The sequence below is a fragment of the Sycon ciliatum genome, chromosome 3 (genome assembly GCF_964019385.1).
Source record: "Sycon ciliatum chromosome 3, ocSycCili1.1, whole genome shotgun sequence".
In the NCBI taxonomy this organism is placed as follows: Eukaryota; Metazoa; Porifera; class Calcarea; order Leucosolenida; family Sycettidae; genus Sycon; species Sycon ciliatum.
Genome location: NC_088645.1, coordinates 5,455,221 through 5,472,541, shown reverse-complemented (window position 1 = coordinate 5,472,541; position 17,321 = coordinate 5,455,221). Strand labels below are relative to the sequence as shown.

General features: G+C 50.4%; 2 protein-coding genes across 8 annotated transcripts in view; both read right to left on the bottom strand.

The window, feature by feature from the left end:
• Positions 1 to 3,325: 3,325 nt before the first annotated feature.
• LOC135811251 (uncharacterized) lies at positions 3,326 to 10,793 on the bottom strand. Of its 6 annotated transcripts, none has more exons than XM_065324453.1 (3): positions 10,353 to 10,793; positions 9,482 to 9,595; positions 3,326 to 5,597 (listed from the first exon to the last, which is right to left on the bottom strand). In XM_065324453.1, the coding sequence occupies exon 3, from the start codon at positions 4,868 to 4,870 to the stop codon at positions 3,956 to 3,958; it is 915 nt and encodes a 304-aa protein (XP_065180525.1). In that variant the 5' UTR covers positions 4,871 to 5,597; positions 9,482 to 9,595; positions 10,353 to 10,793; the 3' UTR covers positions 3,326 to 3,955. The 6 variants fall into 6 exon arrangements, with proteins under 6 accessions (XP_065180525.1, XP_065180528.1, XP_065180524.1 ...); XM_065324456.1 differs by having other exon boundaries at positions 3,326 to 5,312; XM_065324452.1 differs by having other exon boundaries at positions 9,486 to 9,595.
• A 2,056-nt stretch (positions 10,794 to 12,849) lies between these two features.
• LOC135812430 (nucleoside diphosphate kinase homolog 7-like) overlaps positions 12,850 to 17,321 on the bottom strand; it is a 23,536-nt gene continuing 19,064 nt past the window's right edge. For both annotated transcript variants that reach the window (XM_065325798.1, XM_065325799.1), the window contains one exon: positions 12,850 to 13,449. In XM_065325798.1, the coding sequence (XP_065181870.1) occupies positions 13,420 to 13,449 (30 nt within the window). In that variant the 3' untranslated portion in view covers positions 12,850 to 13,419. The remainder of the gene's footprint in view (positions 13,450 to 17,321) is intronic.

Here is a 17,321-nt window from a genome sequence, read left to right as displayed (position 1 = left end):
AACCTTGAACCTTCCAAGTTGGAAGGCTGTCGGTTAGCGCTACGGAGATGTGTTGAAGCTAGTTGTCATGACGTCGAATGTTTCAGTACTCTGTCAGTTTTGTGCCTAGTTTTGTGCCAGTTTTGTGCCTAGTTATTGCACTTTCTGACTGTATCATGTTTCAGTGATGGAGAGTTACTCTTAACTCGTATCCATATGTCTTTTTCTCTTCCACATTTATTATTTAATAATTTATTATAGTCTAGTATCCTCAGCTCAGTGCCCTCGGGACGCTGCACACACCTAAGTCTTTCAGGTATCTACAAACCACCTGCATATGCATGAGTGGGGTTGCCGGTGGAAAGTGTCTTTCGAGCCCACCAAGTCACAGGCTATGACTGCTACCCTCCGACGCACTGACCTAGAGTCTAGGTCTAAGACCTACCCCAAATCCTGTTTGGTGGTACGCCTGTACCGGAGGAAACCAGCATATCACTGCATGGTGTTCGATTTGACTCGAAATTGTCCTTCGCTAGTCACCTCAGGACCGTGACCATCCGCGCCCAGCAGCGCCTCGGCTTTCTCCAACGAGCGGCCCACATTCTAACGCCAGCTGGCCGAACGACCGTCTACAAGGCATTCGTGAGGCCCCTGATGGAGTATGCCCCGTTTGTGTGGATGGGCGCGCCAGCCAGCCACATCCAACGTCTGGATAATGTTCAACGCCGCGCACTGCGCATCATTGGCCCTGGTGCAATTGTCCCCAGTCTGGCTGTCCGCCGGACTATTGCTGCTCTCTCGTGCATGTACAAATTGCATTTCATCACTGGTCCTCCTCAGTTACTTGCTGTATTGCCACCGCATCGCGTTTCTCCAGCCAACCCCAGAACCCGGAACGAGCACAATAATGCCACTAGCCACGCATATCAACTGTCAGACACGCTCCTTGTCTCAGCTCCATCCGTCGTGAAGCGGTCGTTCCCTTACTGCTGTATTGGCGCATGGTACTCCCTTCCTGACAGGCTGCTGTCGCAGCGCCCACACAAAACACGTTTTCAGTCATTCAAGAAAAAGGTCTACCAACACCTGAGAGACAGCAACTGGTACTGGGCAACAGATTCCCTGTAATTTTTCGAGCTCGTCGCTTGCCGGACCCACTGATCCGCGTACCTGGCCTTGCTCAGAGTGCTCAGCTGTGTTTTGCATACATGAAAAAAACTTGTTATGATTCTTCTCTCTTTTCTCTGTTTTTTTTCTTTTACCAGGCGTGGGCCATCCCCTGGACTATCAAAATGGGTGCCATATTATTTTTCTGTGTTTTAGCTTGTTTTCTTTACACTTCTTTGTGCGAGTTTCGTATCGGATCTATTGAAAAAGTTCATAAGTTTTGGTTGATGGAATTGACATGTACATGGTACATCAGTCCAACCACTGATACTTTTTTTTTCATATCTGAACATGTATCATGGCTATGGTGACCTTTTAATTCGCACTTAGTGCTTTTCGCGTCCCTCAAAATATTATGCTGAAAAAGTGCTCTTTTTCAGTGAAGCATAGCCATGATACATGTTCAGATATGAACCCAAGCTAAGAAATGAATACGCAATCTTCTACTTATGGGTCCACGGAAGGCAAAACAGGAAGTAAAGTTCAAAAAACCCACTTTTTACAGCATTGTGTACACCGGGTACAGGCTTCACCAACTAACTAATACTTGTTGCCCCCCCCCCCCCCCCAAATAAGCGGCGTGCCAAGCCCCACCGAGTACTCGGAAACTGTGATCGCATACAAGAGCAAACAGATTTTAGCACTTCTTCAGCTCAAAAAGCTCAAAAAGGGCGATATTCACTAAAAAACGCAAGAAAGGGCGAAAGAAACGGGCTTATCCAAGAAGGGGAAAAAAGGGTGAGCACCTTTGGGAAAGAGCTACCTCTGAGGCTCTGTCTCCAGATTGCAGCACTAGCGGTGAATCACACAGGTGATCCATAATGGATCAAGCAGGTGCTGCATGATTGATTGTAGTGATCACGTGATGACAGACTGCATGACTTGTAGACATTCTACGTGTGCAGTGGAGGAGCTAGACACAATACAAATGTAGCAGGGCTAGATATAATTTAAGGGCACGGCTGTTAGCTGCACTCGGATCGCGGCAACTTAGTTTTCTGCACGTGAACCATGAAAAATCAATGCATGCTCATGCATGTTCATGCATAACCAGTCAGCTGGCCTGCTCGCCCACGCATTTGACAGGTAACAATTCCATCAAATTTGAGATATCGCTTCGTTCTAAGTCTCAAAACAGTTCTAAAGTCACCAAACCACGCTGGTAATCGATGGCTATTCAATGTTAACATCTTCAGGAAGACTTCAGGCGTTTCCCGAGAGTTTGGGCATCGTTGCCGTTATTTTTCACGGTGTTCTTCTTCCTCCTGTCTGGAGCTGCAATTGCATCCTGGAATTACTTGAAAGGTATTTCGTGCGGGCTGTGGGGGGTTCCAACAGGCATAAACTGACATCGCTATAGGATAACTGGTAACTTTCACCCTTCAAGGAGGTAGAGCAATGAGAATTTTTTTGTGGCGGTCGTCCAATTTTTGTGGCGGTCGTGGCTGTATTTGTGCACTTCCAAGGCTTTCATTCTGCCTGATACTACTCTCTACTGTATGGGAATCTTTGTTTAGGCATATGTAGCTGTCTTATTTGGTAGATCTGCTGTTTTCAATCACTTGGGACACTTTGTCTAGCCTATTTGTCTTTCGTTCGTGCCATCTATCAGTTTTGTGGGGTGCCTTGACCTGTATTTGTGAAGTTCTCGAGTAAAGACCCTAATTCTTGACTGGAGTGACGTCTTGAATTGAATTTGCAGGGTGAGAAGTTCACGCAGTTGTACTTATCGTAATAGTCAATATCTGCTTGCTGGACGGACTAGCGGCTAGAATAGGGATGACCAAATGGTCCAAGTGTGTACTAGTACACGATTATTGTTTCCATCATCGTGAAATGCTCGTTGTGGAATTGCAGTCGTCTTCCTTTGGCACTGAGGACATGAGGAGAGTTGATTGTTACTTCTGCTCAGCAATGAAGCGATCATCAGCTCTCTTTGTTCTAATTATTGAGAGGACATACCGGCATCGCAATCAAGTAAAGATTAGGCAAACCTCGCCAACCTCCAAAGAGAGTCGAAGATATTTCTCCAAATGCAAAGATCTTTGTGAGTTTGTGACTTGCATTTGCGTGCATACATGAGCAAGTCACGGACCACGGCACGTGCGCGGTTACCATGCCATCTCGAACCGACGCCATCTTTCTAAGTTGCCGCTTCTTGACAGCCGTTGGGGGAAGTCCCTTGGACGCTGTGCCTGTGAGGCTGTGAGCTGACATGGACTAGAACTGTAAGAGTTAGTACAGAATTCACATGTACATGACCACTGTCCAGTGCTAGTTGTACTTGTAGGTTAGTTGTAGGTCCAGGTACTCAGTTGCAAGTGACACGTGACTAGTGACAGTTAACCATCATGCCACACAACAGAGACGGGCCCGTGGGGTGTCACAAGCGTTTATATTCCAGCGTGAATAATCATGAGCCTGTGATCGGTAATCAAGTATGACGTACATGTACTCAGTATGAGGTTATGATTATAAATGATGTACACATATCACACATCAGAGAGGCAAGGGCAGCAGAAGCGACCTGCGGGGTCCTGCGCCGTCAGAACGGCTACGTGTACTACTAGGTTGCTATGGCAGCGGAACACTAAATCTTAGTACACATGAATAGTTCAATGGTGCCGATGTGCGTGCACTATGCAGCGCCCATCGACAGCACCCGTGCCTCCAATAAAGGTACCGAATGGCTTGCGACACGCAGGCTCTAGTAGTAGCGCTGTGGCATGCCTGCGGGCCTGAGAATGTACGTGCGATATGCCCTGCTGGACCAGCAGCCTGCAGCCATCAGGGCATACTCTGGTGCGCCTCAATCCACCATGTGTGTGGCTCCCCCGGTGCGTAAGGAATGGCTGCTGATGCTTGGACCTAGCACTTTGTGTAGGACATCATTGATGTCGTTCGGCGTGAGATGGCGACCATCCTGAAACTTGAATAGGGGTTGCTTGTCATTGCTCCATTTGCTGGACCGAACGTAAGCCTGCAGGGCTCGGACGGGACATGGTGCGGGGTCAGCGTAGCGATGCAGCGCTACCTCCCCGCCTGCTGTTAATTGAGACGTCTTCGTCCTCTGGAGCTGCAGCGACGCCTCCTGCTGGGCTAACCGGAGGTGTTCGCGCCTCAGCGTCTTGAGGCTGCCGGGACCGTGTGGTGACAGCGACGTGTACTCACTCACACGCAGCAGCAGGCCGTGGAAGGCTGTCGTAAGAGCAGCCCATATTATTAGTCTGTCTACCGCGGAGTACAAGGACCGATCCAAGAACTGGCGGAGAACCTTCAGCGGGTGGACGGTGATCGCTTGGCACTGAGGGCGTGCTGACGGATGTCTGGGAAGCGACGTTATCTCCCTCTCTAAGCCCTTGAGCAGGGCTGTGATGCGGCTTGAGGATGTAGCCCCGACCGGGCCTCCCATGCGCAGGAGGTGGTATTTGATCGCGGCCAGGTAGACTCTCAGAGTGCTGGCGCTGACTGAGTGAGACATTGCGGCAGCGAACAGTAGGCCATCGTTCTGATCTGGGTGATGTGCGTCGCGGCGCATGCGACCCATGAACTCCAGGAATGAACGCCAGCCTGGGGCGTACGTGCGCTGTGTGCCAGTGGCTACCGAGTTGGCAATCAGGTGCTCTGCTCTCGCTGAGAGAGCGGCGGCTAGCGAGCCTAGGAGGACACAGGCACAAGCGTATGCAACACAAACGCACACACGCATACGTCCGCACATGCGCATGTTTTCTAAACAGGCAGGATGGTACGGCGGCCAAGCTGCGGGGTATGCGTGCTGCGCCGGGTCGCTGAACAGCGGCCCGGTTCCCGGAACACACTGGCCCGGCGGCGTGGCTGCGGATTGTAAGCAGGGGACCCGTGGGTTATCCTAGTGGGAGATCTCCCCCCCCCCCTTACCTCGGCGGGGCGTTCCTGTACTGGTTTGGCCGAGGTTCGCCCTCATCCTGTGGGGCTAATGCAAATACGACCCGAGAGCCCCCCTCCCCCAGCCCCGCGGGGTGGGAGCCTCTGCTATTGGCCTAATCCATAGGTACTTAGCCTTGCGGGTGGACACATGGGGGTGGCACGTAAGCGTTGGCTTGCGTAGCCGTGGCTTGCGGCGGTAAGCGATCCTCCGGCGGGAGGTGGACTTCCGGCGGGATGTTATGCAAGCGGGGCTGGCGACCCTGGACAGACACACAGAACAACAGACAGCAGGCGGCGAAACCTTGGTTCGGTGGAGCCGTAGCTTGCAGCAGCAGTGTCTGTAAGCAATTCTCCGGCGGGAGTTATATGTTCGGCGGGATGTAATGCGAGCGGGGCTAGCAACCCTGGATAGACACACAGAACAATAGACAGCGGGCGGCGAAGCGTTGGCTCGCGGAGCCGTTGCTTGCGGTGGTGGTGTCTGTAGGCGATCCTCCGGCGGAAGGTTGACATCCGGTGGGATGTTATGCGCGCGGCTTGCGAGCCTGGATATACACGCAGAGCACAATACAGCGAGCAGGTCAGGCTCGCGGAGCCGTGCCCCTAGTATACGGGCAAACATACAACCTGCTAGGTAGGCTTAACGCCCTCTACAATTTGCCTCGGTAGCATGGAAACACGGTGCCTGGCTCTTATTTTGTTTGCGCCATGCGGGCCACGCGTGTCGCGTACATATGGAGCGCCCCCGAGTACAGCGGTCGCCGGTTCGGGGCATGCCGGGTGTCGGCCCCCATTACTCCCAAAAAAAGAAAAAGGGGTTCTAAGGGGCCGGATAAGCCCATTAAGCACACCGAGCGGTAAGATAGACCATGAAGGGTTTGCCCCGGCGAGAGCATGGATAATCATTGACAGCGGAAATTGTAGGTGGGTTAGTAGAGTAGGGGAAACAAAACAAGAAAAGAGCAGAGATGCCAGATGCTGGGCTGGGGGACTACGGACGTACGGCGAGCCTGCGTAGTGGTGGCTGGGATTGCCGGGAGCTTGAATTGGCGGCTAGAGCGCCTGGCCAACTGCAGACGAATGCGACTATCTGTTGTCGGATTGGGCACTTGCGAGTGATGATGGGGCAGTCTCCGCGTCGGGAACCAGACAGCGGAAGCGCTGGAACTGGGCCCGGGAGAGTGTGTCTGCGGTGCTGTTGTCGACGCCGGCGATGTGACGGACAAGCAGGCAGAAGTTGTGGTGAGCGGCGAGTTGCTTGGTGCTGCGTATCAGTGCCATGACCCCGGCGTGTCGGCATGTGCCGGACTCCCAGGCAGTGTACACTACTGAATTATTGCAGTGCAGGAGGATCTTCATCTGTGCCCAGTGGGGGCCCCAGAGTTGGAAGTCAATGGCGATGGGCCACATCTCTCTCCACATTATGGATGTGTATGGTGGGGCCTGCTGCGCCGCTGACCATGTGCCCACGAACCAATGACCCTGGTGCAAGCCGCCGAAACCGCTGCCTGACGCGTCGGTGAACAGTTCCAGGTCCGGGGACTTTGACCATACGGGGTCGCGTAGGAGGGCCTTTCTGTTCCATAGTGGGAGGAAATCCTGCCACCATTTGATGTCGGCGAGAGCCTCGCTGGTGAGGCGGACGGCCGTGGCAGGGCTGGTGACCGAGGAGCACAGGTCGATGAGGCAGCGAGTGAACGTACGAACGGCTGGGACGACCTTGGCGGCGAACACCAGGTGGCGAACGAGGGACTGGAGATCGAGTTTGGACGCTGATGACCGGATAGCTCAGACTGCGAGGAGTTGCCGCAATGTACGGAGCTTCTCAGCTTGGAGCCGCAGCTCCCCTGCCGCTGAATCAATGTCGATGCCAAGCACTGTGAGGCAGGTGGCGGGGCCAACAACTTGACCGGGCCGTCTGCTGTTGGGACGCCCAGTTTTGCGAAGACCTGCAGAATAGTGGCTTTGTGGGTCGCGGCCGCCGAGGACGTGACAGACTCGGCTACTGGAGAAACTGATACGAAGTCATCCCAATAGTGCTCCAGTGCAGAGGTACTATAGTTATTACGGAGGATCCATTCTAGGGCGGTAGTCAGGCAGTTAAACACACTGGGAGCGGAGCGTAGGCCAAATGGCAGGAGAGTGTCGAAATAGTAGTTGCCCTTCCACAACATGCCGAGGAGCGGCCAGTCGTCGGTGTGCACTGGGCAGAGTCGGAAAGCGTGCTTCAGGTCCTCCTTCGACAGGAGGGCTTCGGGGCCCGTCCTGCGCACGTGGTCTGCTATCGTGTCAATCGTAATTTGAGAGAAACGGTAGGCCTGCTTGTCAATGAACGAATTGACGCTGTTCCCATCAGGGGCGGACAGTTGCATGATGAGCCGGTGACCGCCCGACTTCTTGGGGACCACACCTACGCCAGAGGTGCGCAGATGGACGAATGGCGGCGCGTTGAAGGGGCCAGCGGTGTGGCCGCGACTGCATTCCGTGGCCAGGTACTGGTCGACGACCTCAGGGTGTGCTGCCGCTGAAGACAAGTTCGGGCTGCGTACAGACACATCACGGGGTCCGGCGAACCCGATACAACAGCCGGCACGTAAATTGCTAATTAGAGAATGAACAAATGCAGGATTAGGGTGCGCCAGCAATTCAGTGTGTAATGCATCAATATTGATAGGGGTGTTGGGGTGTAATGCAATATTCATAGGGGTGTTAGGGGGTGGGTGATTGCAAGAAAGTGGTGCCGGGGCTGATTGCTGTTCGCTCTTATTTCGTGGCTGAACAGGCTGACACGGCGTGCGAGCCTGAGCAGAAGAGGCAGGCGTGTCGAAAGCGACATGGGCCGCTGCAGGCGCCGTGATTGTAGCGGCGGCAGATTTCGGTTGATTTAGTGCTTGCACTCTCTTTCACCTGCTTGCCGCGAAAGGCCGAGTTGTATGCTCCGGCCAAGTGCCCCACCTTCCTGCAAATGCTGCAATTGGGGAGGGCCTGTCCCGTGAAACACGTCGCGAAAAGCTCCGTGTCGAGCTCCGCCAGGGATCGGCTTGGGTCCTTTGACAGGGCCTGGCGTGCCCGCGTGTCATAGTCCACGACTGCCGAGAAGCGGTACTGCCCGGCTGCCTGTACCATGCGTATTTGATGCTGCATCAGTGCAGCGGCGCAGCGAGGTTGATCGCGGATGGCGATCAGGCTAAAAATAGACCATGCCTCGGTCCACATGGCAAGGTTCTCAATTTTTCCTTTCGGTGCGCTTGTCACCGAAAGTGCCCCTTCCTCGTCTATGCGGAACCTCTTAGGGTCTGGCTCCCCGGTAGAAATAGATTTGGGCAGGAGCAGTATTGCCAGATCTATATACTCGTTTCGTCTGATCCGGTCGACTGTCTCCAACGAGACATGCGAAATGCAGGAAGGGTAACCCATGTCCGTATGGTGCATGAATTCATCAGCACGCATAACGTCTTCTTGGTGCTCTGTGACGTTCTCCGCTGCGTTGCCGCTGAGGGCTGCTGCCACGCTGGCTGCCAAGATCTGCTGGATAGACTTCCTTTGTGCCTGCGAGAAAGCCATGGTGAATGTGAGACTATCGCTGAGAGCGGAAGTTTAGAAGAGACAATTACAAACAATTTCTGCGGCGGGCAGGCACAACAAACAACTGGTGAATATCTTTACTTGTTAATGCCTTGCGAGGGTGGCCTTGGGTGAGCTTGCACCCAAGGCGGATAGGTGGCTTATACGGCATGTCGTACGCGCATCGCGGTTGCGAATGCTTGCGTGGAGCCCCGCGCAGGAGCCCGGCAGTGCGTACGTTTTCCAAATGTTTCGTCCCAGCAACCCCTCCTACCTCAGATGGCTGACCCCACTAAAAATACCTTCCTACACCCCTGCATTAACAAACTGCTTCACGGCAAACAATGTTAGAAAGCAGGCTGCACAATGCCCTTATAAGGCAGAGCTTGACACACAGTAGGGAGCACAGAAACTGTACTGTGACAGGCTGTATCACTGTTGCAGCGCGAGTTTGCTTTTGCAGCGCGAGTTTGCTTTTGCAGCGCGAGTTTGCTTTTGCAGCGCGAGTTTGCCTTTGCAGCTTTTCCACCTAAGCAACCTACCGCACGCCTTAACCATCGTTGGCAGGTTATTGGTATTCCGCTTGTTCTTGTAGTTATCGCCATGCCAATTTGTTTTGGGTGAAGCACGAATGTTTGCTAAACTCGGTTTTTCCAACAGGTGGCCGAACCCCTCCCCTCCCCCTCCATTTGCGCCGATAGCCTTGACAAATTGGTACCGTATTTTACTTGTTGTATATTGCACGGTGTACTAAATCCAACCCATCATTACGACGGCCTGCCTACATGAGAGAGCGGGGCACAGACAAGCAATGTCATGTGCGAGCATGTATTAGTAGCGGACATGCAGCCCGGTGGTCAATTACCTACGTGATTTAGCGTTACAGTGTCCACCGGCCTTGGTTGCCTGGAAGTGGCACGAATGTGGCTGGACGTACACCTGCACCAGCCTTGGTTGCCTGGAAGTGGCAGGTATGTGGCTGGACGTACACATGTAAAGATACAGTACATGTGCAGATGCAATGATGTAAACTGTGATTGGAACTGCTCCAGGCCGCCAGCTTTGTACTTTGGGTCGTATTTCAGTGAACACAGCAACTGTAGCATAGTCGTCCCTCTCTAATCCGGCACTTTATAATCCAGCACCCTCGATAAACCAGCACAATTTTCAGTAGCCAAAATGTCCTCTTCATGTACATTGCAGCAGTAAATCAGATTTGTTAATCCAGCACCCTCCCTAATCCAGCAGATTTTCGTGGCACAAATGGTGCCGGATTATAGAGGGACCACTGTAGTAGGTTTTGTATGATGCAGTGCATGCTCTGTTTCAATTCATTTCCCTATTGTTCCATCACTTTATTTCAACACGGATTTCAGTGCTCCGTTTTGCGGAGACCAGCTCTCCTCCCCCCCCCCTCCCCCCCCCCCTCTCTCTGTTTGTTTCTGTATCGAGGGGCATTCAAGTCATGCAGTTATGTGATTACAGTCACATTCACGTTTCCTTGTAAAACGTGTTCAGATACGAAGTTTGACTGGTACACAGTTCCTGGGTTCCTGGGTGCCTGGGTAGGTCTACCTGGGCGAATTATCTGTCCAGTTGTACTAATCTTGTACATAGTCCAACCGCTATCTTCAAACCGAATTTTCTTTCAACGTTTCCTCGTTCTAGCATTGCCAGATTACTGAGCAGCCAGCGCATGGCTGTGAGCGTTGACACGTACACCCTTCGTTTCTTACCGTGTTGTGGAGTGACTTCACTGCACGGTGCACTTGACAATCCGTGTTCTGTGTACCATCATCATGATCATCTCATGTCCTCTCTTGAAGCTTGGTCTCTCTGGCTCTCCAACAGTCACAGAACTGACTGTATATCAGGAGTGGCAGCGGAACAAGCCCTGCAGTAGATCTGCAATAAACCCGAGGAACAAGCCCTGCAGTAGATCTGCAATAAACCCGAGGAACAAGCCCTGCAGTAGATCTGCACTAAACCCGCGGAACAAGCCCTGCAGTAGATCTGCAATAAACATGTGTTCTGGGTTCTTGCCATACACTACAGCAAAGGCAAACTGTCGCCACTAGAATGAAGTTCTGAAAAGCCACTGAAATATTCTGCTGCAGAAAAGAGAACATGAAACTCAATCCGTTCGCATTTCCAGGAACGCATCGACTTTCACTGATACGGACACAATGCTCTATAAGGAATCGAAACTTGTAGTCTCGGCAAGTTTCTATCGACTCTCGTATTTCGATTGTAGCGCAGACATACAATACGATTACCAGTATGTATCACGGACCCTACTAGTCTACTACTACATCATGTAGCACTAGCACAGTAGCAGGTAAATGGACAGACTACTGGTCCTTGCGGGTGCGGACACGGGGAAATCCCTTGAATCCCCTGCACTACACGTATCTCGCCCTGACTGACAAGTAACGCACGCGCACGTACAGTTCTGACAGGGCTAGCCCAGGCTAGGGACCGGTACTGGCGGTAGGGGCATCAGATCGACCTCATGAATGAAGTAGCGCCACCGTTCGAGCGCAATGAACAGTGTGTATGTGTGCGCGCGCGCGCGTGCGTGTGTGTTTGTGTGCGCGCGTGTGTATGTGTGTGTATGAGGTGCAGGGGCCATGTAACGAGGCCTGGCGCAAATATTCATGACGCCCAATTCTTTTTCCCTGGCATGGTTGTTGTCACTCTCTCCTTTGTAGCTTGGTATTATTTCACCCACTCCATATCTCCATATCTCTGCTGCTGCTTTGGAGATGGTAAGTTTTTTTTATACATGTACAATGTAAGAAAGAATCAGTCAACGACCATCATAGCTATGTAGCAATACTGGCTAAGAACAAGCTTCACTTGACACAAGTGAAATCCGGGTAGCTACGTACACAATAGGAGTCTTTTCTGCGTTTATCCTGATAGCAATGAAATTTTTTTCCAAAGCCAGAGGCCCGAGCGTACCTTGCGAGATTGCTCAGTGAGCTCTGGATAACGCAAACAGAAAATGCACTACCCCACATGAGAGTGCTCAAACTGACAAGTCAGTGAGCTCTGGATAACGCAAACAGAAAATGCACTACCCCACATGAGAGTGCTCAAACTGACAAGTCAGTGAGCTCTGGATAACGCAAACAGAAAATGCACTACCGCACATGAGAGTGTTCAAACTGACAAGTCAGTGAGCTCTGAACAACGCAAACAGAAAATGCACTACCCCACATGAGAGTGCTCAAACTGACAAGTCAGTGAGCTCTGAACAACGCAAACAGAAAATGCACTACCCCACATGAGAGTGCTCAAACTGACAAGTCAGTGAGCTCTGAACAACGCAAACAGAAAATGCACTACCCCACATGAGAGTGCTCAAACTGACAAGTCAGTGAGCTCTGGATAACGCAAACAGAAAATGCACTACCCCACATGAGCGTGCTGAAACTGACAAGTCAGTGAGCTCTGAACAACGCAAACAGAAAATGCACTACCCCACATGAGAGTGCTGAAACTGACAAGTCAGTGAGCTCTGAACAACGCAAACAGAAAATGCACTACCCCACATGAGAGTGCTCAAACTGACAAGTCAGTGAGCTCTGGATAACGCAAACAGAAAATGCACTACCCCACACGAGAGTGCTGAACTGCTACAAGAGCAGGAGCGAAATACTCAAATTCTACTACAATTACTATTACTACTAGCTACATTGAAGATAGGATGAGAACTATACGATGTCATGATAATGTGTACTATCAATACAAAACTATCAACTGCAGCATACATGCTATACATGCAGTGTGTAACACTGTAATGAATAAACACAAATGCACACCCTGCAGCTGGATAAGATAACTCACAACGAATGCACAGACATAAGACGTCATATCACCGTCCTGTGAATGCATTGCGAGAGTTGGCAATCTCGGAGGGCCGGCTGTGAGGTTTTGGAGACGATGGTGGGCAGGACAATGCCCTTGTATTTTCCTGGTTTTTGTTTTTTGTTTGTTTTTTTTGTTTGTTTTTGTTTTTGGTGTTTTTTTTGTTTTTGTTTTTTTGTTTTTTTTGTTTTTTGTTTTTTTGTTTCTCGTTTTTGCGTTTTTTCACACATACAATTGTTTTCATTTTTTGGTGTTGTGTTCTAATCATTCGCCATGCCACTGTCAATTGTATTCTGTTTGCCCGTAAAAGAGGCCTTTTATCAATGCGAAAAAAAAAAAAAAAAAAAAAAAAAAACAGACATAAGACAAAGATGATCTATCATGACATCATGACACCGTAACATCATGACATGATAACATCATGACATCATGGTATCATCATGGTATCATAACATCATAACATTATGACATCATGGCACCGTAACATCATGACATCATAACATCATGACATCATAACATCATGACACCATAACACCATAACATCATAACATCATAACATCATGACATCATGACATCAAAACATGACATCATGACACCGTAACATCATGACATCACAGAGCCCGCAGACACCACGCATGCATAGTATATGTGTGGTTCAAACAGACAGATAAATCCTGTTCTTATAATGAAAGCGAAAAGGAATGAATTCAACGACAGTCATTTACTATGGCATTGCATTATGTTTCAGGATAAATATCACATCGAAATCAGCTCATCAAACCTCGCCTTTGCATCTCTCAACACATTGCTGCAACGGTGGCTGAATGTTCATTCCAGCGGTTACAGAAGACACATCAACGAAAATGCATTGTGACGCCGATTACTCAGGATGCACTGTAACCTTCACTGAAGTCTTGTCTGTTTCCGTAGTTACTGGAGAATCTTGAAGAAGTACTCAACCTAGAGGAATGAATTTAGTAGAGGAAAATATGGAACCCGCGATCACAGGACGCACACACATACACACATGCACGAACACACCCATACACACACACATACACACGCACACACATACGCGCGTGCGTGCGTGCACACACACACACACACACACGCACACACACACATACACGCAAGAGCACACACAATGTCTAGCAATGCACCCCAGGGCACTTTGAACATTTCATTCCTTCGTCATCTTAGCTCTCTTTCTGAAGTATTCTAACAGTCACAACTGCTGCTTGGAGTGTGAGTCGGAGAGCAGCAAAAGAAGCAGTTGTACAAGAGCAACGACAACATGGTCCTCAGATCCACGACCATGAGATTAAGACAAGCATGCTCTACTGAGTGTGCAACAGGAACAATTCCATTCTCGACGGGAAGGAGAGTTAAGACAGAATACCATAAGGGCCCGGTCCCACATGTAGTGGCGGATCCGCTGGTGCGACAAGGTTTTGCGGGAGTGGTGCCCCACCTCTCCTGCGACAAAATGCTCGCGTGGTCTCCCATGATCACGCGTGCACGGCGAACGAAGCGAGCGCGCCTCTCTGACTTCCAAAAAATTCAATGCAGCTCTCCTGCAACTCAAGCATGCTTTCACTTCGAAGTACGCGTGCAAGTACTGTACTGATGGTGTACAGTCAGTACTGTGTCTGTGGACAGAACTGTTTCGTCCTTTGTGGACACATCAACGCAGCACTGATGTACTGATGATGTAGATGCTAGGTGTTGGACAGATCGTTGTTTTTGTTCAGTTGAGTATCAAGCATTACCATTAGCTACATGTCGTGGGTTCGGTATTGTTGACTTTGAGTCTTTGTTCTGTATAATCTGAAAGAATGGATTCTCCGTTGGGTAGAGGTCGATTGGCGAGACGTTGTCACAAGGCTATGGAGAACGCAGCGACATTGTCGTTGCTGAATACTAGAACGAACTTGTTGAGCAGCACATCGACGATACCTGCTATAGATACTAGAATTGCTCTTGCCAGACCTACATCACAGTGGTCCCCCTGCGTGGTTTTACATGATGGCCATGCTTGGCTGCTCACGGGTCCGCGATTTGGTCTTTGGCCGACGCCGCAGCCGTCGGTTTCAGCATCAGCTTCTCGGCTATCTACCTATACCGCTCCGTATCTCTCTTCATCAATTGGTCAAACGAGTCTCGACCTCAACATACATGACGTGTACAACTGCAGCCGTAGCTGCTCTAAATCAAGTCCAAGTGTCCACTTCATGACCGAAAAATTAAATCGAACAACACAAATCGCTCACTATGGCAGAGTGTCGCAGGAGCGGAACTTCCGCAGGAGAGTATATGCTCCAAAAATTTTGGAGTAGCGGATTTAAACTTTCCGCCATGGCGGAAGTTCCGCTACTCGCAGTTTCCATGGTGATACACGCTGTTGCGACACCGCTGCAGCGGATCCACAACTCTCAAGTGCATGTGGGACCGGGCCCTAAGAGAGATTGTGTGAGAAATGCAGATGCGACTTCCGCATATACAGGCACATCTGAACATTGCAGCATTCTCAGGGGTAGACCCACACCGCAGACAAAGGGTTTCTCTAGATAGGCAGACAAAATATCGAAAGGAGTTATGGGAATAGGACATAATGTTCTGTTCTTAAACGTTCCTCACTGACATTCCCTATGAACTCCAAGATTAGCGTGAGAATGAGACCAGACCAGAATAGGACCAAAGCCGGAGTGAGACCAAAACCGAAATAAGACCAAAACCAGAATGAGGCCAGACCAGAATAAGGTTGTATTTGTTCGGTCATTCCGGAATGAGCATGGAATGAGAGTAGCAAACAATTGTGCGTGCATGCACTCGGGAATCTGGCAAACGTTTTGCGAGACTCCGCAAACGGCGGTCGAATGTTTTGTTTTTGAGATCTACGAGTTGTTTTTTGCAGCCTTTCAAAGATAAGCTGGTAGCCTAAGAATGTTGTGGTTGCTATCTTGCTTCCGTACGTTTCTAGTTCTGCATGCCCCTACGATGATCATGGTGAAGGAGCGGCCAAACTCGGCATAGGCCTACGAGCTCCACTAGGGTACACGCCTGTACGCGACGTTTGGCCGCTACTTCATCATGACTATTCCGTATTCGACCTCGTATCAGTCAAAACGGCTCTAGCTCTTCACGGATTGGAAGCGCTTGTTTGACGGAGGTGCGGTTGTAAGAAGAAGTCAAGTGGCAGGTTCAGTGCCTGTGTGGGTGATTATGTGATATGCATTAGTGGGACTGCCTCCCTAATCGAGTGATTCTGGAGGCCCTGCTCGACGATGAGGAAAAGAGGTGCGAGGGCATCAATCCAGTTTTTGTCCTGACCGAACGCTGTCTCAGGCAGCGAAGGGTAAAAAATGCCACAAACCAGTAGCGGTAACTATCCCGAGGTTACAGTACCAGCCTACACCCTGGACGATTTTCGGCAACATTCCGTCTGTCGACAATCGCGTTTGAGGTTTTGTTGGCGGAGGTATGCAATAGTGACAACCCCCAGTGGCCGCCGCACATTTTCAATCCGCTCGGAATGAGCACTCATTCCACTTATTTCTTTGGAATCGCCAGAATCGATTCTGCCCCCTTCATTCCGCGACCGGAATCGGAATTGCACGGAACAAACGCTGTCCGGTGCATCAAACAAACGCACCGCAACCAAAGCACAGCGGAATGACTTTGGAATGGTGTCGGAATGACACCGAACAAACGCAACCTAAGACCAGACCAGAATAAGACCAGACCGGAATGAGACCAGACCAGAATAAGACCAGACCGGAATAAGACCAGACCAGAATGAGACCAGACCGGAATTAGATCAGACCAGAATGAGACCAGACCGGAATGAGACCAGACCGGAATGAGACCAGACCAGAATAAGACCAGACCAGAATAAGACCAGACCAGAATAAGACCAGACCAGAATAAGACCAGACCGGAATACGACCAGACCAGAATAAGACCAGACCAGAATAAGACCAGACCAGAATGAGACCAGACCGGAATAAGACCAGACCGGAATGAGACCAGACCGGGATGAGACCAGACCGGATTGAGACCAGACCGGAATGAGACCAGACCAGAATAAGACCAGACCGGAATGAGACCAGACCGGAATAAGACCAGACCAGAATAAGACCAGACCGGAATGAGACCAGACCGGAATGAGACCAGACCGGAATGAGACCGGACCGGAATAAGACCAGACCCCAATAAGACCAGACCGGAATGAGAACAGACCAGAATAAGACCAGACCGGAATGAGACCGGACCGGAATGAGACCAGACAGGAATGAGACCAGACAGGAATGAGACCAGACCGGAATGAGACCAGACCGGAATGAGACCAGACCGGAATGAGACCAGACCGGAATGAGATCAGGCCGGAATAAGACCAGACCGGAATGAGACCAGACCGGAATGAGACCAGACCGGAATGAGACCAGACCAGAATGAGATCAGACCGGAATGAGACCAGACCGGGATAAGACCAGACCAGAATAAGACCAGACCGGAATGAGATCAGACCAGAATGAGACCAGACCGGAATGAGACCAGACCGGAATGAGACCAGACCGGAATGAGATCAGACCAGCATAAGACCAGACTAGGCTTTCCCCAAATCGGCCCGGTTATTGTTCGCCTATTTGGCTGTTCGCTCGGTTCAAAAATACATCAGATTCGTCTGAAAATCAGCCGATTGTTCGAAAATCGGCTACAAAATTGGAATATTTTGGAAAATCAGCCAGAAGAATTGTGGGCATACTGGCTACAAGAGTGGTGAGACACTGGGGAAAAGAAATTCTAGTTTTTTACTAGTAATGATCTTCCTA